Source organism: Physeter macrocephalus, chromosome 14 (assembly GCF_002837175.3).
Source record: "Physeter macrocephalus isolate SW-GA chromosome 14, ASM283717v5, whole genome shotgun sequence".
NCBI lineage: Eukaryota > Metazoa > Chordata > Mammalia > Artiodactyla > Physeteridae > Physeter > Physeter macrocephalus.
The window spans coordinates 81,626,658-81,651,727 of NC_041227.1; the positions used below are offsets into that span (position 1 = coordinate 81,626,658).

A 25,070-nucleotide genomic window follows, 5' to 3' on the forward strand; every position below is an offset into this window, starting at 1 on the left:
TCACCCCACCCCTGCTCACACCCGGCACTGCACCAGAGGCCTGGAGCGCAGGCGGGGGGGGGGGTCTCAGCATCCCCCCCGCGGAGACGTCTCCCGGCTGAGAGGTCTGCCCACCAGACGTGGGGTCCCAGAGCCGACCTCAGGGCACAGGCTACGAGAGCGGTGCCAACGACACTGCCGGGGCTGGGGAGGGATGGCCCTCCCCAGGACATCTCTGCGTGAAAGAAGCACCCCCCCAGCCCCGCCCCCCCAGCCCAGGCTTTAGAAACCAACAGAGCCCAAGACGGCCGTGAACAAGATGGCCACGTCCAGGGGACGGCGTGGTTCTCATCAGGCAGAGGCTGCGGTCCTGGACGGGCCCAGAGCTGGGGCATCCGGACTTGACCATTCTAAGCAGGGAGGCCTTGGCAGGGCGGGTGCAGAGGACCCGGTGGGCAGGCTGTTGCTGGAGGCCGGCAGGGGCAGGCAGAGCCAAGAGCCCAGGAAGAAGGTGACACGCCCCGTGGCGCGGGTGACCTGCTCTCCTGTGCCCCCGGAGTCCCAGGGTCTCGCTCCCCTCCCGGGCCACGGGCCAGGGCGGCCAGGACCCCTCCGGACACTACCCTGCTCAGGCCAGGGGCCTCCAGCCCACGGGATGCAGCTCCGATACCCTCCAGTCGGGACCCACCGGCCGCTTTCCTCACCCTTCCTCCTGCCCGCCCCGCCCCCGGGGCCCAAGGGACAGCCAGGGGCTCCCGGGAGGGCAGCCTTGGGGAGCACGGCAGGGCCAGGAGCGGCCAAGAAAGCGCGGGCCGTGGGTGGCCGGTTACGGGGCCACTTCCCGCCTGGGACAGCGCGGCCGCCGGCGCTGCCAGCTGCGCCGCCGTCAGGGCCCGACCCTCCCAGCCCCAGGCGGCCCCGTGGTGAGGCGGACCCACCAAGCTGCGCCCCCAACCCAGGCTCTCAGCAGTGCAGGGGGACAGCTGGGCGCCCGGGGGCCAGAGGCCGGAGGACCCTGGGGCGGGGACTAGAGAACAGCATTTATTGTTCACGCCTTCAGCGAACATCCAAGCCTTCGGCCTCCAGTGGGGGGGAGAGCGGGGGGAGGGGGTGGGCAGAGCCCTCTAGCCGGTCAGAGGCGGGGCCCGGGGAGGACCCCTGGCCCAGAGCCTGGCATGGCCCAGAACTGGCACCGTGTTTGCGGGATCCGGGGCAGGTCCACGGGGGAGACCCCCTGGGCGCCGCGCAGCAGGGGCCGTGGTTCAGAGCGGGGCTGGTGTCCCCACCTGCTCCTACGTCACCCTCAGACCAGGCGGCTGCTGGCCGGGGAGGGGGCTTCCCTGAGGGAGGGGAGGGCTGTCCCCTCCGAACAACGCCCCGGGCTCCGCCCCGACCGGAGGCCTGAGGTCGGCCTGGCTGCCCGCGTCCCGGCCAGGGCCCTGGGCCAGCCTTGCCCCGAGGTGCAGGTAAGGCCGGGCCGGGCAGCACGCGGGGCCGGGGCTCAGCCAGCTCAGCGGGGCCGCTTGCTGTCCAGGACGGCCCTCCAGTCGTCTGCCCATGAGTGCAGCCTGCGGCCGGGGGGCTGCAGCCGCATATGCCGGTTGTGACAGGCCGTGAAGAGCACGTGCTCCCAGCGGGGGTTCGGCTCGGCCCCTGGGGGGAAAGCAGCACCTCAGTCCCACGTCGGGGCCCCAGGCGATCGCACCAGCCCTGTCTCACGGGGGCTGGACGCGGGCCCCCTCGCAGCCCCAGAGCCCACGGCGGGTGCTCGGCAAACAGTGACCACGCGCTCCCTACGGCCGCGGCCTCTGCTGGAGGCTGAGCGTCAAGACGCCCGCCCTCCCCGCCCCTGTGCCCAGCCATCCTGCGCTGCCCGGACCAGCTCTGTCACCAGCTGTTGACCGTGGGCCCCACAAGCCCCGCAGGCTTCAGTCCCTTGGGTCCACGCTGACGCCGCCAGTGGTGACCTGCCCTTTGGGTACGGCCTCTCCCCTGCCCCCCACAGAAGCTGAGTGGGTCCCTGGGCCCCTCGAAGTCATGGCCTCCCCCACCTCTGCACTGTGCCCTGACTGTCCTAGGGAAACCGTGCGGTCTGGGAGGCCAGTGGCGGGCACACCGTGGATTCTACCTTCTGGACGCTGACCCGGGTAGAGATGGGCATGTTTCCCAAGCCAGCTCCAAAAATCCTCAGGGAAGGAATATTTCAAATTTTCCCACTGAGGTGTCTGAAAGAATAGGATCTAACCCTGAAACTAGTGACGGCTACCAGGAGGGGAGCGTCTGCCAGAGTATGCAGGCCCAGCGAGAACAGCAGAACCAGGAGATAAAGAAACCAAATTCTGATGGAGGTTGTTTGAGCTCCTAGATTCAGCTGTGCCTGAAGCCCTCTTACCCCAGATTTTCAGTCTGATGAACCAATAAGTTTCCCCTCTCCTTTCTAAGCAAATCCAAGGTTTGTTTGTTTATTTTGGGGAGGGGGTCACCCATAAGCAAAAGGGACAAATACAGCTCCCAAACCACCTTCAACGTGAGCGATTAGGCTTTGCTTTTCTGCTTAACATGAGGTTCAGTCCAACTTACTTCTGGGAAAAAAAGGGGGGGGGGTTCTGTTGCTAAAAACAAACGTTTGGAAGCCAGAGTCCAGCCCTCCTTTTGTACGAGGGCAAGGCTTCAAGGTGTAAAGGGACTCACTCAAGGCCACCCAGTGAGTTACCCCAGAGCCAGGACCCGCTCTTCCTGACTCCCAGTGGGGCCCCTTCTGAGGCCGGACGCGGAGAAGAATCTTGTCTCGCTCCACGCGCGGCTTAAGGCTGGATGTGACGCCTAACACATGTCTGGTGAGTGGGGGGGTCAGGGGCCGTGAGGCCTGGCTGCCGCGCTCGCCCCTCCCCTGCTGCAGGCCACTTGCCTGTGACGTCCAGCCGGTCGTCTATGAGGAGGTCGGCGGAGACCACGGTCTTGTCTCTGGTCAGCACGATCTGGTCCAGAAAGTCAGGGCCGAAGTGCTTCTCCACCCAGGCGTACTGGAACGACAGCAGGAGGGGGGTGGGGGGGGGTGGAGCCGTGAGGGGGCACAGCCGGCTCTCCTGCGAGAGGGCCCCCCGGGAGACGGCCAAGCTCAGGGGACAGCAGGACCGTCCCTGCCCCTCGGCCACAAAGCGGCAGAATCGTGGCTCCGAGCAGATGCCCCGGCCCCTGCGGCGAGGCTCTAGGGCAACGAAAGGGGGACGGAGCTCCAAGGCGCATCGAAACAACCCCTTACAGCCTGACCGTCCTCCTGTCCTACCCGGTGAATTTTCGTCCGGAGGCCACGGGAGAACTGGACCCATGACGGGAGCGGGAGAGGGTCTCAAGCAGATGGTGCCAGTGCCGGGGGCGCGGGTGTGTCCGGGGGCTCCCCCGACGCCCTGCTCCTGAGTGACCTTATCCAGCAGATGGAGGACCCCATGCAAATGACCACACTGGCCACCTTCTCAGGAAGACCCCCCCATCACAAGATAACAGGGCGCCGTCAGGTTCACAAAACAGCTTCGCGAGGCTAAGTCTCCACACCGAGCTGGACTGACAGCAGACGAGCTGACCCCTGGGCCGTCCACCGGGCCAGGGCGCGGACACCCCAGGCCTCTGGCTGGGAGGAGAGGCCCTCACGGGGGCACGGCAGCCCCCGCGTGGCCAGGGGAGGTGGGGCGGCCGGGGCTCCGGTTCCAGCTCAGCTGCTCCGAGGGCCCCATCGCACCCCGCACCGAAGCCTCACAACAGCCGCGCGGCAGATGCGCACCCCGAAGGCTCTGAGGCAGTAAAACAAGGGGATGACAGAGGGTGGGGGGCAGGGCCCACCCCATGGAGGGCGCGGATGTCCCGCAGGAATGCGTTCCAGGCCCACGGGGAGCCATCGGAGCTGCGTCTCCAGGCCACCCCGGGGAGGAGAGCAGGCAGGCTCTGCTCCCTCTTTGCTCTTCGGTTTGGAGGGTGTCCACTGAGATACCTTTAAGCTCAGAGATTCTCTCCTCAGCCGCATCAGGTCTACTCAGATCTTGTCCTCCGAGAGCTTTGCCTTCTCGTTTCCATGACTCCGCCCAATTCTTACTTTCCCCAAGGAACCTGCCCTGGCCTCCTCCCCGGGTGACCACAGAGCCTGTGACAGAGTGATGACTGTCTCTCTTCCTGCCACACTGTGCTCAGCTCCCGAGAGCAAAGACACGGCTTTTTTAAGCCCCAGATGCCTACTGCTGCAGCAGGTGCCTGGTAAACGTTTGCCGGACGACTGCCAACCAAAAAAGCATTTACTTTTTTATTGCAAAAGTAATGGCTCATCAAAGAAAATCTGGGAAATCAAGGAAAGTTAGAGAAGCGTCTAGAGTTGGCAGAATTTCCTTCCTTCCTTTTTTAAAAAAAAATTTACCACGTTGCAAAACGTAGTTTTTAATTAAACTGTATAGGTAACTTGGCACCTAACTTATTTTTCCAGGATCCAAGAATGCAGAAAAGATAATCAACTGTGAAACTGCCCAGGCTTTCTGGCTTGAGAAAAGTGCACTGAGGTTCTTTCTTTCGTGCTGGGTCGGGGTCTTTGGGGCCGGAGAGAAGACACAGGGGTGACGTTGACGGCTAGCAAGGCGGTGAATGCCGCCTTCTGCAGCCTTCCTACAACCCGGGGAGGCATCGGCACAACTGCACCGGTTATGAGACGGAGGCCCTGAGAGGCTGGGTGGGGGGCCTGAGACCCAGAGCTCTCGTCTGACTCCCGGGCTCGGCCAGGGTGGGGGCCGGGGTCCGAGGGCACCGCTGCGGGGCGGGGCTGGGGAGGGAAGGCGGCTCGTTTTCCACCCAGTCGTAACTCTGGTCCCTGAAGACACTTGGGCAGGAAAGAGTTCGGCCTGGCGAACACAGAGCCATCCGAGGTAAAGTGGCGGTGTTATTCCCGAACCAGAATCTGTCAAGATGACCCAAACCGAATCCGAACCACATGCAGCAAAAGAGTTACTAGGCGGACTTTCCAGGGCGGAGGTCTTTCCACGGCCTCAGGGAAGAGCGGCATTTGGTGACACAGCTGCTGCAGAGACAACTAAAGGCTTTCAAGTAGGGCCAGCGGGACATGTCCCGCACCCCCGGGGGTGTGCGCGTGGAGCTGAAATGCACCGGCGCAGGCTACGTCAGCATTTCTCCGCAGATGGCCACGGAGACAGAGGTGTGCTTGAGAAACAGCATCAGCAGGAAGTAGGCTTGCTGAGGTACGGAGGGGTAGGGAGGGGGGCGCTTCCAGCCTCGGAGGGAGGGGCGGACGCGGGACAAGGACGTCGGTACCCCGGGGACAGACACGGCAGGTCGGAGCCATCTGGAGCTCAGAGGGGAGTGCTGGGTTGAGGCTGCACGGGCGGGGTGGTGAGCAAAGAGATGCTACCTGAACCCCGGGGGAGCGATGAGGACCGAGGGCCCGACAGCCCGCCCCGCCTCCACCGCAGCCCCGGCTGAAACAGCTGCCGCGGCCCAGCGGTTCTCAAACACGGGGCACCTGGGGGCTCGTGGAAACACGCTGGCTACTCCCAGAGGTTCTGCTGGGGGTCTCGCGAGGGGCCGGACAATGCCCACTTCTAGCCAGCGTGCAGGGGATGCCGGGCCTCCAGGTCACTGCTCTGCTGGGGCCTGGACATGCCTCCGGGCCCACGCCCGCCCCCGCTGACCAAGCCAAGTCACTCGCCCCCGGGGTGGGCTGCACTCACGGTCCCGGCGGGTTGCGGGGCGTCCTGAGCACCAGGCGCACGGTGGAGGCCAGCGCCCGCGACACCCCGATGAGGGCGCGTCCCTTCCGTGTGACGCGCAGGAGGCGCCGGACGCTGGCTGACCGTGTGTGTTTGCTCCTCACGTGGAGCCGGGCGAGGAGAGGTCCCCAGAGGACACGCTGGACCCCTGCCGAGGTCGGGCCCCGAGCCCCACCTCCCCAGACCTGGGAAGCTCGTCGGCGTCCTCGGGGCAGGAGCGGCCCTGGGCCCGCCTCTGGTGCGCCCCCGCCCCCGGGGGACAGACCATCCCGCCGGGTCTGGCAACCCTGCAAGCTCCCAACCTCCAGAGAAGTCTCAGTTTTACGTAATTCTACCTACTTTCAATGAAGATGACGAAGTGAGGACGTGGCAAAGTGCAGCTTCACTGTTTCACCTCTCTGAGGCTTTTCGTGCCCAAATACTTGGTTTGGGTGGCCTCCGGCCCCTCCCTGACCCACATCCTCTCCTCGTCCCATCCTTCACGTCGATGCTGCCCCGACGGGGACGCTCACCTTCCCACAGAACCTGGCGCCTCGCCGGGTCCACCCAGAGGGCGCAGCAGAAGTTCAGACTCTGCTGGGAGGAGGCCCCGGCCCAGAGCCGGGAGGCTGGCGGGGAGGAGGGGCAGCCCCGGCAGGCGGCGGCCGTGGGTGTGGGTCCAAGCCCTTCCCCGGGACACGGGGCAAAGCGAGAAGAGGCCCAAGCCCAGGCGTCTTACCTTCTCGAAGGGACAGTACTTGTACATCTTGATGGGGCTGGTGCAGATGAAGACGTCCGTGCTGGGGGAGAGGCGGAGGGTGAGGCTGGGCGCCAGCGTCCCCCTGCCCGAGCCCGGCCCCCGATGGCCCGCGACGCCCTGTCCCCCCGGCCCGGCCGCCGCGTGTGACCCCAGCCCTGGCCCGACACCAGCTCAGGGCCGGGCACACCACAGGGCGGCCCCGTGCGGCCGGCCGTACGGGTCGGCAGAGCTGAGCGGCGGCCGTCCCTGGGACGTGACCGGACATGCCGAGAATCGGCGAGTACCGGCCAGCGAGGAAGGCGTTACAGGGCCAGAGCCAGCTACTCGAGGGACGTACATCAGGGCCTCACACGGCGCGGGGGCAGGAAACCTAGGAGCTGAGCCGGGGTGCGGCCGGGCGGCCCGGGCTTGGCGCGCTCCCGCGGACCCTGGCGGACCCCCGCGGTCTGTGCCGCGCCAGCTCCTCCCGCGGCCCCGGGCCCGCCAACGGTGCCCACTGGCCCCCAGTCCTCATCGAGCTGGCGCCTGCCCCCGGAGCGGCACCTACTGTCTCATCGGGCCGAGGCCACGGGAGATGGGATCCCTGGAAAGCAGTCCCGAGAGGCCTCCGTCAGACTGAGGCCCCGGGCAGAGGGCGCGGCGTGCCGGGCACCCTGGGCCTCTGCCTGCTTCCTGTCTCCGTGCGTTTGCCTGTTCTGGGCGTGTCATGTTAACGGGGCCCCACGGTGCCTGGTCTCCTGTGACTGGCTCCTTCCATTTAGGGTCATGTTTTCCAGGGCACTGGAGCTGTGGGCCCTTCTACTGCCCAGCGACGTCCCCTGTATAGATGCTCCACGTCTGCTGACACGCTTCCACGGATGGACAGTGGGGCTGCTTCCGCCCGGGAACCGTGGCGCTGGGGACGCCCGTGCGCAGGGCCCGTGTGGACCCGCGTCTTCGTGTCTCTCGGGTGCGACGGCTGGGTTACGGGCGGCTCCGTAGCCAACATCCTGAGCGTGCGGCGTCCAAGGCAGCGGCACCGGTTACAGTCTCACCGCCAGCGACAAGGGTTCCAAGCTCTCTCCATCCTTGGCTACGCCCACGATCGTCCACCTTTTTGACGACAGCCATTCTAGTGGTGCAGCGCGGCTTTTTACTGTGGTTCTGACTTATTTCCCTAAGGACGAACGATGCTGAGACAAACTTTCACGCACTGAATTGCCATCTGTAGCTCTTCTTTGGAGAAATGCCAAGGAAATGCCAAACTCAGCGCCCGAGCCCACGTTTTTAAAACCTAAGTTAGATGACACCCTTCTCCCTTCGACCTCTTCCTCCACATCTCACCGGCCCCACACTCACTGAAACCTCACCCTCCTGGTCTCCTTTGCTACCCGAGTCCGCAACCCCCTTCCCCTCCCAGGGCCTGTCCCCTTGCTCCCTGCCGCCCTTCACTACTCGTTCCGGTCCTGCAGGTCTGACGTCAGATATCACCCCCCTGGAGAGGCGTCTGCACCTGAAGCAGCCCCTCCCCGGTGACCTCTAACACGTCACGTTGCTTATTTCCTGCACAAAGCACAAGACACAGAGCCAACCACTCCATTAACCATCCACTAGACCCCTCTCTCAGTCCAAACTCTGGGCATGGACTGACCGTCAGAATCGTCCACCGAGCTAAGAGCCAAAGTGGAAGTAAAGGACCAGTGGTGTGGTCTCAACCTGGACATCTCAGACTGGAATTTCTGCAAACGCGTTAATAGGGCAGCTGTGAAAAAGTGCTGCGGGCCAGAACCCACGAGAAGAAAGCTGCCCCCTTGGGACTTCCCTGGCGGTGCAGTGGTTAGGAATCCACCTGCCAATGCAGGGGACACGGGTTCGAGCCCTGATCCGGGAAGATCCCACATGCCGCGGAGCAACGAAGTCCGTGAGCCACAACTACTGAGCCCGTGTGCCGCAACTACTGAGGCCCACGTGCCTAGAGCCCGTGCTCCCCAAAAGCTACCGCAACGAGAAGCCCACGCACTGCAACAAAGAGCAGCCCCCGCTCGCCGCAACTAGAGAAAGCCCGCGCACAGCAACGAAGGCCCAGTGCAGCCAAGAATAAAAATAAATTAAAAAACGAAAAATACAGAAAGCTTCCTCCCCTGCCGCCCGCTGAAGCATCTCAAGGCACGTCCACAAACTAAAAGCTTTGAGAAGTCGCACAGGAAAGACACCTCTCATGGATGTTTCCCACGCTGCCTTGGTCAAAGAACACTCTTCTTGGGACTTCCCTGGAGGTCCAGTGGTTAAGACTCCGCACTCCCAATGCAGGGGGCCTGGGTTCGATCCCTGGTCGGGGAACTAAGATCCCACATGCCGCAACTAAGAGTTCTCACGCCACGATGAAGATCGAAGATCCCGCATGCTGCAACTAAGACCCGCTGCAGCCAAAATAAATAAATAAATAATAAATAAATATTAAAAAAAAAAAGAACACCCTTCTGTTGCACACCTATTAAGTCCTGCAGAATGGTAACAGTGGCAGCTAACGTTTACACTGCACACATTTTACAGATAAAGCAACTGAAAGCTTAGAAACTTGCTGAGGGTTCCATTCTGGAGAAGTGGTCTAACTCCAGTTCAGACTGAGACTTAACCACCGTGCAATCCAGCTCCCCAGAATACAGCTGGTGAACGTGGTCCAGGAGATGCGGATCCAGACAAGAACAGAGCTTTTAAAGGCTTCGGTGCAAAAATACACATTCTTGGCCTCGCCAGGCTCTTGCTACGGGTGGAAGAAGTTATAGTACATTATTCTGGTGTAAATCAGGTTCAAATCATAGACCAGAGTAGAATACACTACTCTGCAGGGCCTGGACTCAAGTCTAAAGACAAATTGCCAACCAAACCATCCTACAGGTCAACTCAAACTCTAAGCATTTTGTGTTTCTCTGATGCCTATTTATCACGTTAGAACTTTGAAGGCGGACAATGTTTGAAGGCAGTTACATGGCACGGTGAAAGCCAAATCATACCTTATGTTTCATTTGTCATCGTGGTTGCTAAATTCAAGCAAAATTGTGAGCAATAAAAGTTACACAAGCCTAGAAGTAAATCCTAACATCTGTGGCCAATTAACTTTTAACAAGGAAGCCAAGACCATTCAACGGAGGAAAGAAGAGTCATTTCAACAAATGGTTCTGGGACAATTGGATTTTCCACACGACAGAGAAGGAAATGGGACCCCCTTCCTCACACCATATGCAAAAATTCAAATGGATCAAAGACCTAAATATAAGAGCTTCAACTATAAAACTCTTAGAAGAAAACATAGGAGCAAATCTTTGTGACCTTGGATTAGGCAAAGGCTCCTTAGATACGGCACCAAAAACACAAACGACGAAAGAGAAAAATAAATAAATAAACTGAACTATACCAAAATAAAAACTTCGGGTTTCACAGGACACCACCCAGCAAGTAAAACAACAATCCACAGCATGAGAGAATATATCTGCAAGTCATATATCTCACAAGGGACTTGTTATCCAGAATATATAAAGCAGTCTTATGACTTAACAATAACAAAAAAAGACAAATAAATTGAAAATAAAAATTAGCAAAGGATTCGAATAACCATTTATCCGAAAAAAGATATACAAATAGCTAATATGCACACCAAAAGATGCTCAACTTCGTCAGTCTTCAGAGAAATGCAAATTAAAACCACAATGAGATACCACTTCACACCCACTAGGACGGCTGGCATCAAACAGACCATAGCAAGTGCTGGGGAGGAGAAGGTGGATCCCTCAGACTTTGCTACTGGGAATGTAAAATGGTGCAGCTGCTTTGAAAGTAGTTTGGATTCAGCATATGACCCAGCAGTTCCGCTCCTTGGTACACATCTAAGAGAAACAAAAACATACGGCCACAAAAAACCTGGTACATGAATGTTCACAGCAGTGCTATCCTTCATATCTAAAAAGAAGAAACACCCAAGATCTACCAACTAAGGAACGGATGGACAGAACGTAGCATCTCCACACAACGGAGAATCGCTCAGCAGTGAAAAGGGATGAAGTGCTGATTCACTTTGCGACGCACGTGAACCCGGAAACATCATACTGAGTGAGAGAAGCCAGTCACGGAAGGCAAGGTATCGTGAGAAACGTGTATGAAACGTCCAGAATAGGCAAATCCAGAGACAGCAAGCCAACTGCAGTTGCCGAGGGCTGAGGGCAGAGAGCAGGAGTGGGTCGTGACTGTTAATGTGCTGAAGTTGACTATGGTGACGTCTGGACATCTCTGTGAACCCGCTAAAAACCCTGTGGGTGTAGGGTCTGTGAAGTGTACCTCACTCAGGCTATTTTTTGTTGAGGTCCTCAGGGGAGCACTGTAGGCGCCACCGAATTTCGACGGGCGGCGGGCGCCGGTTCCGGGGCGGGGGTCTCGGCTCACAGGACCAGGCAGACGGTCCCCTCACCCTCTTGCTGCCGCTTCCCCCATCCCATCTCCCAGGGCTCCCCATCGTACCCCTTCACACGCCTGGCTCTCTGTGTTCAGCACAGATCCCGGCTCGTGGTTGCCTTCCCGGACGCGATGCTCTACTTAACACCTGCTCTCTGGCTGGACTGTAAGCTCCAGGAGAGCGGGGAACGCGCTCTGTTCGCCTGCGACCCGCTGGTGCCCAGAGGCGTCTAACAGTCAGTTCGCAGATACGTGCTGGATAAATGAACCCCGAACGCCCAGCGAACCCCGTCAAATTAGACTCGACATTCTCCCAAGTTACGGGATGGAAGCATCCTAACAGCCTGCAGCCTTGCCCCGTGAGGATGGACCGCGCAGGCCCGTGCAGGGCGAGGAACAAGGAGCAGAGGCGACGTGATGCGGGGAGGGGCGCGGACCCTGGGCCGCGACCAGCTCACCTCTCCAGGTTGGCCATCTGCTTCACAGCCTCCACAGCGCCTGGCAGAGGCTCGAGGTCAAAGAAGAAACTCTCCGACTCCCAGATGCTGATGGCCTTCTCCTGAGAGGGGGAGAAGAGCAGGTGATGCCCGGGGTCTTCAGCACCCCGCGTGCCCACACCCCGAGGACGCAGCTCCTGGGGGAGGCTGGGTGGGAGCTGGCACTGGCGCGCGCTCCGGCCCCTTTGCAGGAGGGATCCAGCTGCTGCGAGGATCCGACGGGGACCAGCTACGGTGCTGGGGCTGTGGATTCTGAAGCCAGCGCTGCTGCAGGCCCTGCTGGAGTTGGCGGGGACAGGAGGCCGGCCCCCAGGAACCACACGTGTGCCTGATTCTAAGGGCCAGAGGCCCCCTGGAGGCAGCGAGGGTGGGCTGGGTCCTGCCATGGCGCTGGAATCGCACTTTCAACAGCTGGAGGAGCTCAGGCCCTTCAGAGCACCGCCGGGCCACGAGGGATGGGGGCGCGGGCAGAAGGCCAACCGGGCAGAGCGCCAGGCTCCGCACCACATCAGCAGAACAGCTCTTTATCTGAGCTACGCGTTGGGATGCCAATAAAATGCTTCGTTAAAACACACACACACACACACACACACACACACACACACACACACGCACACAAACTATTCTGCTGCTTTTACAGTTTAAAAGCCCCCAATCCAGACCCTCATTTCACATGTGAGAAAACCAAGGTTCAGAATGGGGAAGAGATTGACTTAATGTCACACGGCAAAACGGTGGCCCCCAGCCGCCCGGCTAGGAGTGTCCTCTTATGCTGCTGGCCAAATTCAAGTCTGCAGTATGTCACCCGCTTCCAGGGCCAGGACAAGGGGGAAGTGACAACCCCCAGCCTCTGAGAAGCAGGAAACCATGTCCCATGTGTGCAATGCAGGGAACGCCCCCCACCCGCCGTCAGAAGCCCCACCCCCCAGAACAAATGCCACCACGGCGACAGATGGGGAGTACACAGAGGTCACACGGGCAATACTGTTGTCAACTGCATGGGCTTAAGCAAATCTGTGCTTATTGCTAACATATGCCCTCTCTTGTCTGAGCCTCACATCCCACAAGCGGCAAGAGCTGCCATCCCCAATTTACAAATGAGGAAACTGGGCTTCACTGAAGCTTTTTTCCAAGGCCACTTCGGGGTGATACTGTCAGAACTCGAACTTGGGGCTTCTGACTCAAAGGGAAGCAGTGTGAGTGGTGGAAAGCAGGCTGTGGCCCAGGGCTAACCATTTCCCCTCAGCACCCCAGCTTACCTCCCTCCCCGTCAACTTTCCCTGAAACCCTGCTCAAGGGACTTCCTTTCTCTGAGGCCCGTTCAACTGCCCTAACAGTGTAAGATTCTAAGTCAGTGAAAATGAGCTATGCCTTCCTTCCCCTCTGCCCTGCTCACCCCTTGGCAAGCGAGGCTCAAAGCAAACACAGAAAGACCCACATTTTGTAAAGCAGGGATGCCTCTGCATGGAAGCCGGGTGCTTGACAGGGAGGTTTTTTTGCGCGGTACGTGGGCCTCTCACTGTCGCGGCCTCTCCCGTCGCGGAGCACAGGCTCCGGACGCGCAGGGTCGGCGGCCACGGCTCACGGGCCCAGCCGCTCCGCGGCATGTGGGATCCTCCCGGACCGGGGCACGAACCCGCGTCCCCTGCATCGGCAGGCGGACTACGGCTCACGGGCCCAGCCGCTCCGCGGCATGTGGGATCCTCCCGGACCGGGGCACGAACCCGCGTCCCCTGCATCGGCAGGCGGACTCTCAACCGCTGCGCCACCAGGGAAGCCCAGACAGGGAGGTTTTAACGCAGAGGCTGGGCCAGCTCCGCCAAGGGGAGACCAGGGAGGTCCTGCTGTGAGCTGTGCCCGGGGATAAAGGTCCTGTGTGCGTCTGTTTAAGCCCCATTGCCTGCGATGTTCCCAGGAGCAGCAGTACACAGTGAGCTCTCAGAGCACCCCTCCTTGGTGCCCGAGTTCCGCTCCCAGGCCCTGTTCCTGGAAGACAGTAACGCATTCCCTCAGGCCCGGGGTCTGCACATTGGCACAATGGACTAGAAGAGCCACTGTCCTTGGAGAGCTGGGGGGCGGGCGACCTAATGGCAGTGGCAGTCCGCAGGACCTGGACCTGAGGGAGCCGCCAGCTGAGATCTGCCTCTTCAGCCAGGCCTGGGCACTGGCGGAAGGACCCAGACGTGGTGCTGGACGAACGCTCCGGGGAAGGGTAACCGGCCCCCGCAGAGACCCCCACCTCTTAGCCAGGACCTGGACCTTCGAGGGTGGAAATTGTGCCGTAAGACCTTGCCCTTTCTTGTCAGGACAGAGAATAACATTTGCTTGGTGGAGATTTACAGGAACGTCATTACCTGTCCATGACCTGACCTCAAGAACAAAGGGTCTAACACCAAGAGGTCTGCATCAACTAACCACGCCCCTCCCTCCCCTTTCCTAGCAAAGGGCTTTGCTGAGAGCTTTCGGGAAGTTTGGGGCTGTTAAGGCACGAGCCACCCATCTCCTCGCTTGGCCCTGCAGTAGACCTTTCTCTGCTCCAAACTCTGACGTTTTGGTGTTCTTTGGCCTCCCTGTGCCTCGGGCACACGGACTTCCATCTCAGTAACAGGCTTGGTGGCATCACAGTAACACGGTCCTGGGAGGAAAGGAAGAAGCCGGACGGCAACGCTGAGCGCCGTCTATGAACGAAGACACACACAGGGCAGGGGAGAACGTTACTGGGCCTGCAAAAATGACTCGGGCATTTTCTCCGGTTTAAAGTTTTTAATTAGGTACCGGGAGTGGGAGAGGTCAGCACCCCAGCCTCAGGGGAAAGTTGCCTTCTGAAGCGCCTGGTGTTAATGAAAAGAAACGGCGCTTGATTTCCTTTTTAACACCCACCCCTCCACAAACCAAATTACTGTCGCGATGCCTTTTGTAAATCAGAGAACTGGCGCTTGTTAGAGGAGGACAGAGGACAGGACTGAATGACCTCGGCAAGCTCAGATCCAGGCTGACCCTTCTTGGCTGTGACATGGGACAGGTTTCCTCACCTCACGAGGGAGAAAATAATGGCTGCCCCGCAGAGGAGGGAATGCAGCAACCTGCGGTTACAAAATAGGTTCTAAAATCATCATCGACTCCCCCTGGCAGCCACCTTAGGTGGCCAGTTGAGGGACAGCAGAATACGTTGGGTCTCTAAGTTGGTCCACGGAAAGATCCCGTTCCTTTCACCAAGTAGTTTAAAGGGACAAACCAAGCGAGCTAAGAACGTTCCTGGTGTCGGAGCTCAGGTGCTCCGCTGCGCGGGCTGGGGCAGGGGAGAAGCCAAGGAGTAGATCCGGACCCACCGTGACTCCCCGTGTGCCGTCCAGGAAGACTCGCAACCTCAACGCTACTGGGAACCACGCTTTGGTGGAAAAGGGGAAAAAAGAAGGGATGGTATAGATGCTCATCAAATTCAGGTAGAGGAAGAAACGGGACTGTGACTTGAGGCCAAAATTTAGAAGTCAGTTGAAGATGGGGAGTTAGGTATATTACGCTTTATGTGCTCCTGAATTTTGAGAAGCCCTCGACGACAGCCAAGAGCTGTCGAACGCAGAGGCCCCTGGGACCCGGTGCTACGGGTGGCGACTCCCAGGGCCACGCGCGGCCGGGGCGGGGATGCTCACGCTCAGCCCGGGCTGCAGGCGGTCGTACTGCTCCGACACCCAGAAGCCGCGCCGGTCCTCCAGCGCGATGAAGGGCTGGTCGGGGAAGCGCGCGCGGAACTTCCTGAGGAAGCCGCCCTCGAAGTCGGCCAGCACGCCGTCCATGTCCACCAGCACCCGCAGGGCGCGGCCGGCAGGCCCGCCCGACGCCCAGCGCAGCCCAGCGGGCCCCGCAGGCACCGCTGCGCCGCGGGGCCTCCGCGCGCACCAGCCGCGCAGCCGGATCATGGCCCCTGGCGGGCGCTCGCCGCGAACAGCGGGGCCATGTCCGCGGGAGGAGACACTGCGGACGGGGGCGCGGGATGCGGGGGGCGCGCGCGGGGCCGGGGACGCGCGGGAGGCGTGGGGCGCGCGGGGCTCCGGGCGCGTGGAGCGCGCGGGGTGAGAGGGAGACGAGCGCGCAAGCTCAAGCCCCAGAGCGAGGCTGCGGCCTCGCCGCCCTTAAAGGGACCCGCGCTGGCGGAGGCGGGCCCGAGGGGCGTGGCCTGGAGGACGGCCCTGGGCGCTGGGCTGTCCCCGGGGCTTCCGCAGTCCCCGGATCTCCACTGGCACCTTCTCCCGGGATCCTGCGCCTGGGCTCCCTCCTCCCAGTGCCGCAGCGAGGATGGAGCAGGCCTGTGTCGCGGAGACGTTTACTGAGCCCCTAGGGCGTCGCGCAGTGGACCACGTGGACGAGGTCCTGCTACCCTGGAACGCACATTTTAGAAGGGGAGAGGGACACAGAGCAAATAAGTCAACCAAATAGGCAGAAGAACTTCAGGGAGTGACAGTAGTAGGAAGGAACCAAAACGGTGAGGTGCCCCCTGCTTTACGGTGACTGGCTGGGGAGAGGCTGTTAGAAGAGCAATTAACGCCGTGCAGATATCACGAAGCCTTAATAAAACCGGTGACTTTCAAATGAATCTAAAATAAATATTGTTATGTAACCCGTTAGAGGTGGCTTTTTTTTTCTTCTGGCTTTAAAATCTTTTATTGTCAATTTGAAGGAATAAGAGACTATTACTGTTGTTATAGGCAAGCAGTATCCAACAGAGACATACCAGGACCCTCCTCACCCACTATACTCTAAGACACACTAGCCTTTTGTCTTTTCCAGAAACACACCAAGCTTATTTGGGTATAAAGATCTTGGCATACATTTGTTCCTGTCCCTGAAACTCTCCGCTCCCAGATCCCTTTTCACTGGCTCCTTCTCACCCTTCACATCTTGGAAGCATTTCCTGACCTTCCTCTACCCCATGACCATGTTTCGTTTTCTTCATAACAGGTACTGACTCTCTGAAAGTATTTTATTTGCTCGCTTTGTGTGTAACTCCTGCAGCCAGAGCTTCACTGCCCCAAGAACTTTGTCTTGATGACAGATATACACCTGGCATCTGGCACAGGGCTGGACACATATCAGAGACAAAGTAAATGTGTATTCAAAGAATGAAAAACAGATAGTTAAATGTGGTATCTCCACTCACCGCTGTGGCTGTTTGTTGGAAGGTGTGTCTCAAGTAATTGCTGAGGACTTCGCAGGTGGCGCAGTGGTTAAAAATCCACCTGCCAATGCAGGGGACACGGGTTTGAGCTCTGGGCCAGGAAGGTCCCACATCTAAGAACCCACAACTAAGCCCGTGCGCCGCAGCTACTGAGCCTGCGCTCTAGAGCCCCTGAGCCACAACTACTGAGCCCGCGCGCCTAGAGCCCCTGCTCCGCACCAGGAGAAGCCACCGCAATGAGAAGCCCACGCAACGCGACAAAGAGTAGCTCCCGCTCGCCACAACTAGAGAAAGCCTGCGTGCAGCAACAAAGACCCAATACAGCCAAAAATAATAAATAGATTTATAAGTAAAATAGATTTATAAAAAAATGGTTAAAAAAATAAACAAGTAATTGCTGGATTTTACACAGGAATAGCTTTAAGTTAGAATATATCCAAGGTTATCCCTCTACCCACATCTCCTTCAGTCATTTCACTCTAGAGAGGAAGAGAGAAGTGTGGGATGCCTCTTAGCAGTTTTGAAATGAGTGTGATTTGATTCCTGGCTCCTCTTTACCACAATGCAGGTGTTCTCAAACTTTAGTGTGCATCGAGGTTACCTTCAGGGCTTGTTAAACTCAGACTGCAGGGCACCACCCTCAGAGTTTGTAGTAAGTCTAAAGTGGAGTCCAAGAATTTGCATTTCTAAGACGTTCCCAGGTGACGCTGATGCTGTGGGCTGAGGAACCACACTTTGAGAACAGATGCCACAATCTAAATAGGCAACAAAATTTAAAGTATGACTAGTAGCTGTGGCTATTTTGAATTATTGTAGTGCTTAACTTCTCACAACATTTCTGGCTTTTATTAAAATCCATGTACATCCATGGAAATGTGTCCTATCATTCAAAATATCTGTCTTCTGATTGAGGACCAAATGTTGCCATACAGCATTCAGGGACACCTCCATCCTAGAGTACAAGTGTTAAAGTCATTCATCTATACTTGTCCCAAATACATCCATTTATTTCCATCTCTATTTCAAGGTACAATTTTTACTATTATATTTCATATCGACTACTGTAATAGCTTCCGAAATGATTCTCTGAGGTTATCCATGTAAAGCCAGACAGCCCTTTGTAAGTGCAAGTCTGATCATGCCACTCTCTTGCATCAAACTCTCCGTGGCGTCCCAATCTTTCGGGGAAAAGTCCAGTATCTTTAACACAGCTTACTTGACGTGGTCCCTGTCTATCCTGCAGCCCCATTTCACACCACTCCCCTCCAACCATAAGTATTTTACGTGGTTTATCGTGAGAATTGTACAGATGGGGAAACAAGGCAGAGGACAGCCAAGGTACTTGCCCAGAGTCACAGAGCTACTAAGTCATAGACAAGGGATTTGACCGCATGCTGCCTGCCTGGCCGGACTACTACCTCGCAGGAAAAGCCTCAGGGAAGAGGTGGCAATTAAGCCGGGCTTGGAGGATTTGGCAAGGTGTTAAACGGGACGGCCATTCCCAACAAAATCCGGAAAGGATGTGCCTAACTAGGAGTTCAGTTCCTTCCTTTGCCCACCGTCCCCGTTAAATCCAGGGAGCGATTTCGCGTGTGCACAGAACGAAGACGGAAGGGAAAGAACGCTGCCTTCCGGCGCGGCATCCCTAGAACGGCTTCCATGGAAACAGTAGCCGGGTCCCAGGTAGGTGAGATCTCGCGGTGCTTGAGCGGCGGACGTGACGTCATCGCCTTCGAGGCCCTCCAGTGGGTCGCCGGTCCTCGTCCCGCGCGCGCAGCCTCCGCCGCCGGGAACATGGCGTCTGCCCTGGAGCAGTTCGTCAACAGCGTCCGCCAGCTCTCGGCCCAAGGTGAGGCGGTGGGCGCAGGCCGCGAGCCTGCGTCCGGGCTGGGCCGGGGGTCTCGGCGCTTGGGCCGGGGCTGACGAGCGCGCGAGCTGGGCGGCCTCTCCGCCCGGGTCCCGACCCCCGGCCTCCGCCCCCCGCCGTCGGTGCCCCCTCGGTCTCGGCTCCCGGCGGCCCTTCCCGACCTGGCCGCGCGGCGGGGCCCCTCGAGGCTTGGCGCGCATGTCCCCCGGGGGCCCTGGCTCCAGGCTCCCCTCTTGCGGGCAGAATTGTGACCGTTGTTAATTTTCTTCCTAATTTTCATGCCGTTGGTTCGTTCGTTTCATCACCTGCGTATCGAGCCCTGGGCCCAGAATTAAAGTAGTTGGCCGCTGCTGTAAGGCCCTTTTTCCCCACCCTGTTTTTTCATCTGTGGAGTAGAAATGGCCCTACTCCGCCGGGTTGTCAGGACCGAGAGGGAGGAACCGTTAAAGTTGCAGGAGCTGCGTGACCTTGGGCAGGCACGCTTCTCTCCTGAGTTCCGTCTCCTTGTGTAAGAAGGGCAGGCGCTGCCCTGAGGTTGCCCAGGTGTGGGGCGCGGCGCAGCGCGGCGGTTCTGTCTCGTTTCTCTCGTTACTGGTAGGAGTTGGCTTCACAGGTGAGCCATATTCTCTAGGCGTGAAGAAGCCATCCATGCGTTCGTTCGTGCCACGGGCTTAAGTTTCTCCTTCCCGCGGTGCCATGTGCCTAGAAGCTTTGGGCTGGAGTCCTGTCTCGGTCGCTCGGTGTGCCCGCCGCCTAATTTCCCCGGGCCGGTAATCTAATTTACAAGACAGAACTAGGGCTGTGGTCGTGAGCATCAAGCAGGATCACTCATCTGAAAGCTTTGCACACACGCTCTGTGCAAGTCGCTGCTTTAGGATCAGTGTGCCGGACAGAGAGGCACAGGACACTTGCCCTGCCCCTGCACCTCGTGCCTGTGCTTCATGCTCCCCGAATAGCAAACGTTAATGAGCTTGTTTCCTCAGCTCTTATTCAGAATTTTCTCACGTGAACCTTAAGTGAAGGGAATGGCGTAATGTCCCAGCTTTCTCTGATGAGAGGACGTTTCGTTGGCCCCCACCTGGTTGGGTTCATTTCGCACGCACCCTGTGGCCCTTAGGTGTGTCTCCCCTTGGCCTGCACGAGGTGACTGCCTTATGATTTCAGGGTGACCCAGCATTTCTCTTAGGTCTCATCTCAGGATTGGTTATTTAATTGGGGCAAAATCATGGGCTGAAATGCTTAATTGTGGGTGATCCAAATCACTGCAAAGAAGCTGTTTCATTCCTGCCAGTGAGATCTCTAACAACGTGATGATGAGTTGGTGTTGATATTTCCTAGTTCACCTAGTGTTATTACTTTGAAAGGTGATACCTAATGAGGTCATGGACTTTCTTTGTTATTGTTTTTCAGTGTGATAATAATGGAATGTTTCCTTTATTTTTGGTAAAAATTTAAAAGTATAGTAAGAAACTCTAGAAATTATCAAAGTTCCTGGCTACAGTCACCTGGATTTTAAGCATTATGCCATTTGAGTGTTTTTGTTTATTTATTTATTTATGGCTGCGTTGGGTCTTCGTTGCTGCACGCGGGCTTTCTCTGGTTGCGGCAAGTGGGAGCTACTGTCATTGCGATGGCTTCTCTTGTTGTGGACTCTAGGTGCAAGGGCTTCAGTAGTTGTGGCACGTGGGCTCAATAGTTGTGGCACGTGGGCTCAATAGTTGTGGCTCGCGGGCTATAGAGTGCAGACTCAGTATTTGTGGTGCATGGGCTTAGTTGCTCCGTGGCATGTGGGATCTTCCCGGACCAGGGCTCGAACCTGTGTTTCCTGCATTGGCAGGTGGATTCTTAACCACTGCACTACCAGGGAAGCCCCTAAGTATTTTTTAATAGGAAAAATCACTCAGTTACTAAATAGAAATAGCTGGTATGGGTAGCTTGAAGTTCAAAATGTGAAAGAGAACTGTTGAGGAGGAAACTTGAGAGGTTAATGCCCGTGGACATATGTGTACCCTCCACCGTCACCAGGAAACAGCTGGTGGGTTGTGGGAGTACAGAGTGTGGCCGTGGTGTCTGTCATCAGAATAACCCATTAAAATCGGTGAGTCAGGAAAATGCAAATCAGAACCACAATGAGGTATCACCTCACACCTGTCAGAGTGGCTATCATCAAAAAGTCCACAAATAGGGCTTCCCTGGTGGCGCAGTGGTTGAGAGTCCGCCTGCCGATGCAGGGGACACGGGTTCGTGCCCCGGTCCGGGAAGATCCCGCATGCCGCGGAGCGGCTGGGCCCGTGAGCCACGGCCGCTGAGCCTGCGCGTCCGGAGCCTGTGTTCCGCAACGGGAGAGGCCGCAGCAGTGAGAGGCCTGCGTACCGCAAAAGAAAAAAAAAAAAAGTCCACAAATAACACATGTTGGCGAGGATGTGGAGAAAAGGAAATCCTTGTGCGCTGTTGGTGGGAATGTAAGTTGGTGCAGTCACTGTGGAAAACAGTATGGAGGTTCCTCAAAAAACTAGAAACAGAACTACCATACAATCCAGCAATTCCACTCCTGGGTATATATCCAAAGGAAATGAAAACACTTATTTGGAAAGATACATGTACCCCAGTGCTCATAGCAGTGTTTACAATTGCCAAGATATGGAAGCACCTAAGTGTCCATCAACAGATGGCTAGATACAGAAGATATGATATATATATATACACACATATATGTATGTGTGTGTGTATATATACATATATATATGTATATATATACAGTGGAATACTAGTCAGCCATAAAAAATAATGAAATTTCGCCATTTGCAACAACATGGATGGACCTTGGGGGTATTATGTTTAGTGAAGTAAGTCACAGAGAGAAAGACAAATACTGCCTGTTATCACCTACATGTGGAATCTAAAAAATACAACAAACTAATGAATATAACAAAAAAGAAACAGACTGACATATAGAGAACAAACTAGTGGTTACCAGTGGGGTGAGGGAAGGGGAGGGGGCAAGATAGGGGTAGGGGATTAAAAGGTACAAACTACTATGTATAGAATAAGCTATAAGGATATATTGTACAGCACAGGGAATATAGCCAATATTTTAGAATAACTATAAATGGAGGATAACCTTTAGGAATTGTGAGTCAGTGTCTTGTACACCTGAAACTTATATAATATTGTAAATCAACTATATCTCAATTAATTTTAAGAAAATTCCTTGGGGGGAAATCGGTGAGTCCAATTCTGGTCTAATTAGATTCTGTACCTTAGTTGTTAAGACATAATATTGTGGTATTGGGGAAAGATTGGTGGATAAATTAGATGAATTCAACAAGCTGCTTGTTGATTGATTGGTGCTAGGTAAGCACTGCATCCCGAAGCTGGGGAAGAGACGACTCTCCCCCTGAGTTCACGTGAATGACCTAACACCAGGATCCCGGGGATGCAGAGAGCACAGAGGACAAAGAGCCGTGGGAGGGGGGCCCGGGCTGACTGTTGACGTGCGTGAGTCGGGTCGTGGGGGTCGTGGAAGAGTGGCGAGGGAGCACGCAGCTGGGAGAGCAGCCGTGCAGAGGCCTAAGGCAAGAGCGGGGACGTTGGTGTGTGAGGGGAGGCTCAGGAGGCCAGACGGGGCTGGGGGGGGTGCGTCTGGAGGAGTGTGATGGGAGTTGTGCTTCAGACAGATCCGCCAGGTGCCAGCGTGGGCCGTGGGCTGGAGGAGAGAGGTGGAAGGAGGCAGAGCCCTCGGAAGACGGTGGAGTCCAGACAGGAAATGGTGGGGATCTGAGGGAAGGCGGAGGAGAGAGGAAGGAGTGGACCGAGAGGCTTAGCCGTAAGATGCAGTCATAGTCCTAGAGGTGCGGTGGTGCTGACGGTGACGCGAACGCCGCTGGCTTGGGGGACCGGAAGCTGGAGTGGAGAAAAGGGGAACCTTCAGGGGCCAGAGGAAGTGGGACGTTTAGTGCTGAGGCTGCAGGCAGGATGTCTTTGGCCCTTCTGGGTCCTCATCTGAAATGAAGGAGAAGAAATCACCTTCAGGCACCTGCACGTGTGAGGTGTGAAGTCTGGGATTTGACTTCCTTTGGGTTGGTTAATGGTATAACTGAATGATAGTGTTATTCCTGTTTTCCAGGGCAGATGACTCAGCTTTGTGAACTGATCAACAAGAGTGGGGAACTCCTTGCGAAGAACTTATCCCATCTGGACACGGTGCTTGGGGCTCTGGATGTCCAGGAGCACTCCCTGGGAGTCCTTGCTGTTTTGTAAGGGCATTTTCCTTGATGATTTTGTGCACGCTTAACCTCAACGCTGCACTTTCTGGCTTTGGGTTTTTTCTGGTGTATGCAGTAAGCCCTGTAAATGACAGTGAGCTCTTTTGCACGACTAAAGTCACGTTGTTGTAGTAGTTACCTTTAACTCGATGCGGCGAATCATTGCTTTTATTTTTATTTTACTTTTTAAAATTAATTTCTATTGGAGTATAGTTGCTTTACAATGTCGTGTTAGTTTCTGCTGTACAGCAGAGTGAATCAACTATACATATATTCCCTCTTTTTTAGATTTCCTTTCCATTTAGGTCACCACAGAGCATTGAGTAGAGTTTCCTGTGCTATACAGTAGGTGCTTTTATATTTTGTTCTTTATTATCTTTTTTTTTTTTTTTTTTTTTTTTTTTTGCGGTACGCGGGCCTCTCACTGCTGTGGCCTCTCCCGTTGCGGAGCACAGGCTCCGGACGCGCAGGCTCAGCGGCCATGGCTCACGGGCCCAGCCGCTCCGCGGCACGTGGGATCTTCCCGGACCGGGGCACGAACCCGCGTCCCCTGCATCGGCAGGCGGACTGTCAACCACTGCGCCACCAGGGAAGCCCGTTTTATCATCTTTTAAAACTCGTATGTTTATACACGTTTTGAAATGTATTTTAAAAAATGAATGGCCATCTCAGTTGAGGGCACTGTACTTTGCGTTTATCTGAATACTTCTATTCATGTAGTCCATTGGATTCTCCCCATTTTCTAACTTAGAAAGAAAAGAGGGAAGAGTGACAGAACAGGGCACAGGGGCTCTACTGAGTGAAGTTACCAGTGATCAGAGCAGCCTTGCTTCCAGTTCCCTTCAGACAAGTTTAAGCTGGTTTTTTTTCCCCTTTTAAAAAAAACTATAGTTGCTGTACAAGTTTAAGCTGTTTTAAGCTGTACCAAGTTAAATAGACGTTATTTCAGTTGGTCTGTTGAACTCTTGTGACTGTGTCTTTGACAGTTGAATTCTTTTATCTTGATGTTGTAGTGTTATAAATTGGGATTTTGTGGTTGTTTTGAAAGTTGAGGTAATGTAAATAAACTGAGAAGAAATTGACCTAAAGTGAGGGTCTGGCTCCACTTGCACTGAGGTTCTGAGACAGGTATGCGTCAGGAGGAAGGTGCCGTCGGTAGCTCATGAGCCTGTTTGAACGTAAATCTTTACGGATGAGTGAAGTGAAAGATTAAGTTCCTCCGTTGCACTTGCTAGACCTCAAGGGCTCAGGAGCTGCCTGTAGCCACTGTTCAGACGGTGCAGATGTGGAGCAGGGCCTCCGCTGCAGGAGCTTCTGCGGGTTGGGAATGGCTGGTGAAGATTTCTGCCGCCTGTGATTTCCGATTAAAAGAACAGAAAGCGTGATTTGTACACACGTCAGCTTATGCGGATGTGCATGTCAAGTGAGGTGATGTGTGTGGAAGCTCTTTGAAGCTAGAAGGTGTTTTACGTTGTATATCAGTTAAAGGAAACCTGGGAAGAACCCGACCTTGTTTCCAGTCCCCTGGGTTTGAATCTATGTTCTGCTGATTATGAGGTTTGAGGCCCTGAGCTTCATATTTTTATTTATAAAATGGAAATCACAGTGCCTTACTGACCTATTGTGAAGCCCAAATGAGATTGTTTGGACACATTTGGATACTTGGAAAGCGTAATTATAGATGTAAGGTGGCATTGTTAAGTAATACTATATAGATGGAAGTACAAGTTGAAAGATGGAGAAACTGTCATTAGGCAGTAATACCCATTCGATTTTTCTTGAAATGAGTTTAAACCATTCCGTTTTGGGGTTTTCTTTAAAGAAGAGCTTGCAGTTTACATGTAAGCCGTGTCTAAGTGGTGGTAGCTTATGTGATTTCTCTCTCGAAACCTCTCCGATCCCCTCTTGGCGCTTACGATGGCACTGGGTGGCACCATCTGCCAGGTGGCTCGGGATGGGCCACCTGCCTGAGTCGTCCCTCTCCTCAGCGCTCCACTCCTTCCGGTCCTGCCCTGCAGCTAGTTTTTCTCCCAGGTCACCCAGCATCCCCTGGGTCCTGGGGCAGCACCGTAACCATGAGCCGCTGCCGTGGCCTCCGGCCAGCCCGTAGCTTTGGTGTGTTCTGCTCAGGCAGGAAAAGCCCACAGCGGGTTTCTAGCTGAATAAAGCAGTACTGAGCACATTGGACCGCAAAAGAAAAGTATTTTAAAAAATTTTTGGTTATGAGTTTATATTCAGTTACTTCACGAGTATTAGGACAACCTGATATTTGGCCTCATTTGACGGAGTTTTCTTTTTTGAAAGTTCTTTTTTTTTTTTTTTTTTTCCGCGGTACGCGGGCCTCTCACTGCCGTGGCCTCCCCCGT

General features: G+C 56.0%; 2 protein-coding genes across 3 annotated transcripts in view; one reads left to right on the plus strand and one right to left on the minus strand.

Moving 5' to 3' along the window:
- Positions 1-1,060: 1,060 nt before the first annotated feature.
- On the minus strand, positions 1,061-15,316 carry NT5M (5',3'-nucleotidase, mitochondrial). Its single transcript, XM_024127939.2, has 5 exons — positions 15,050-15,316; positions 11,361-11,461; positions 6,457-6,517; positions 2,888-3,002; positions 1,061-1,632 (listed from the first exon to the last, which is right to left on the minus strand). The coding sequence occupies exons 1-5, from the start codon at positions 15,314-15,316 to the stop codon at positions 1,490-1,492; spliced, it is 687 nt and encodes a 228-aa protein (XP_023983707.1). The 3' UTR covers positions 1,061-1,489.
- A 2,969-nt stretch (positions 15,317-18,285) lies between these two features.
- The window catches only part of COPS3 (COP9 signalosome subunit 3), an 18,611-nt gene continuing 11,826 nt past the window's right edge, over positions 18,286-25,070 (plus strand). Inside the window, exons 1-2 of one of the 2 annotated variants that reach the window (XM_028499952.2) lie at positions 18,286-18,421; positions 22,566-22,695. In XM_028499952.2, coding sequence (XP_028355753.1) covers positions 18,367-18,421; positions 22,566-22,695 — 185 coding nt within the window. In that variant the 5' untranslated portion in view covers positions 18,286-18,366. The remainder of the gene's footprint in view (positions 18,422-22,565; positions 22,696-25,070) is intronic. The other variant, XM_028499954.2, reaches the window with a different exon arrangement.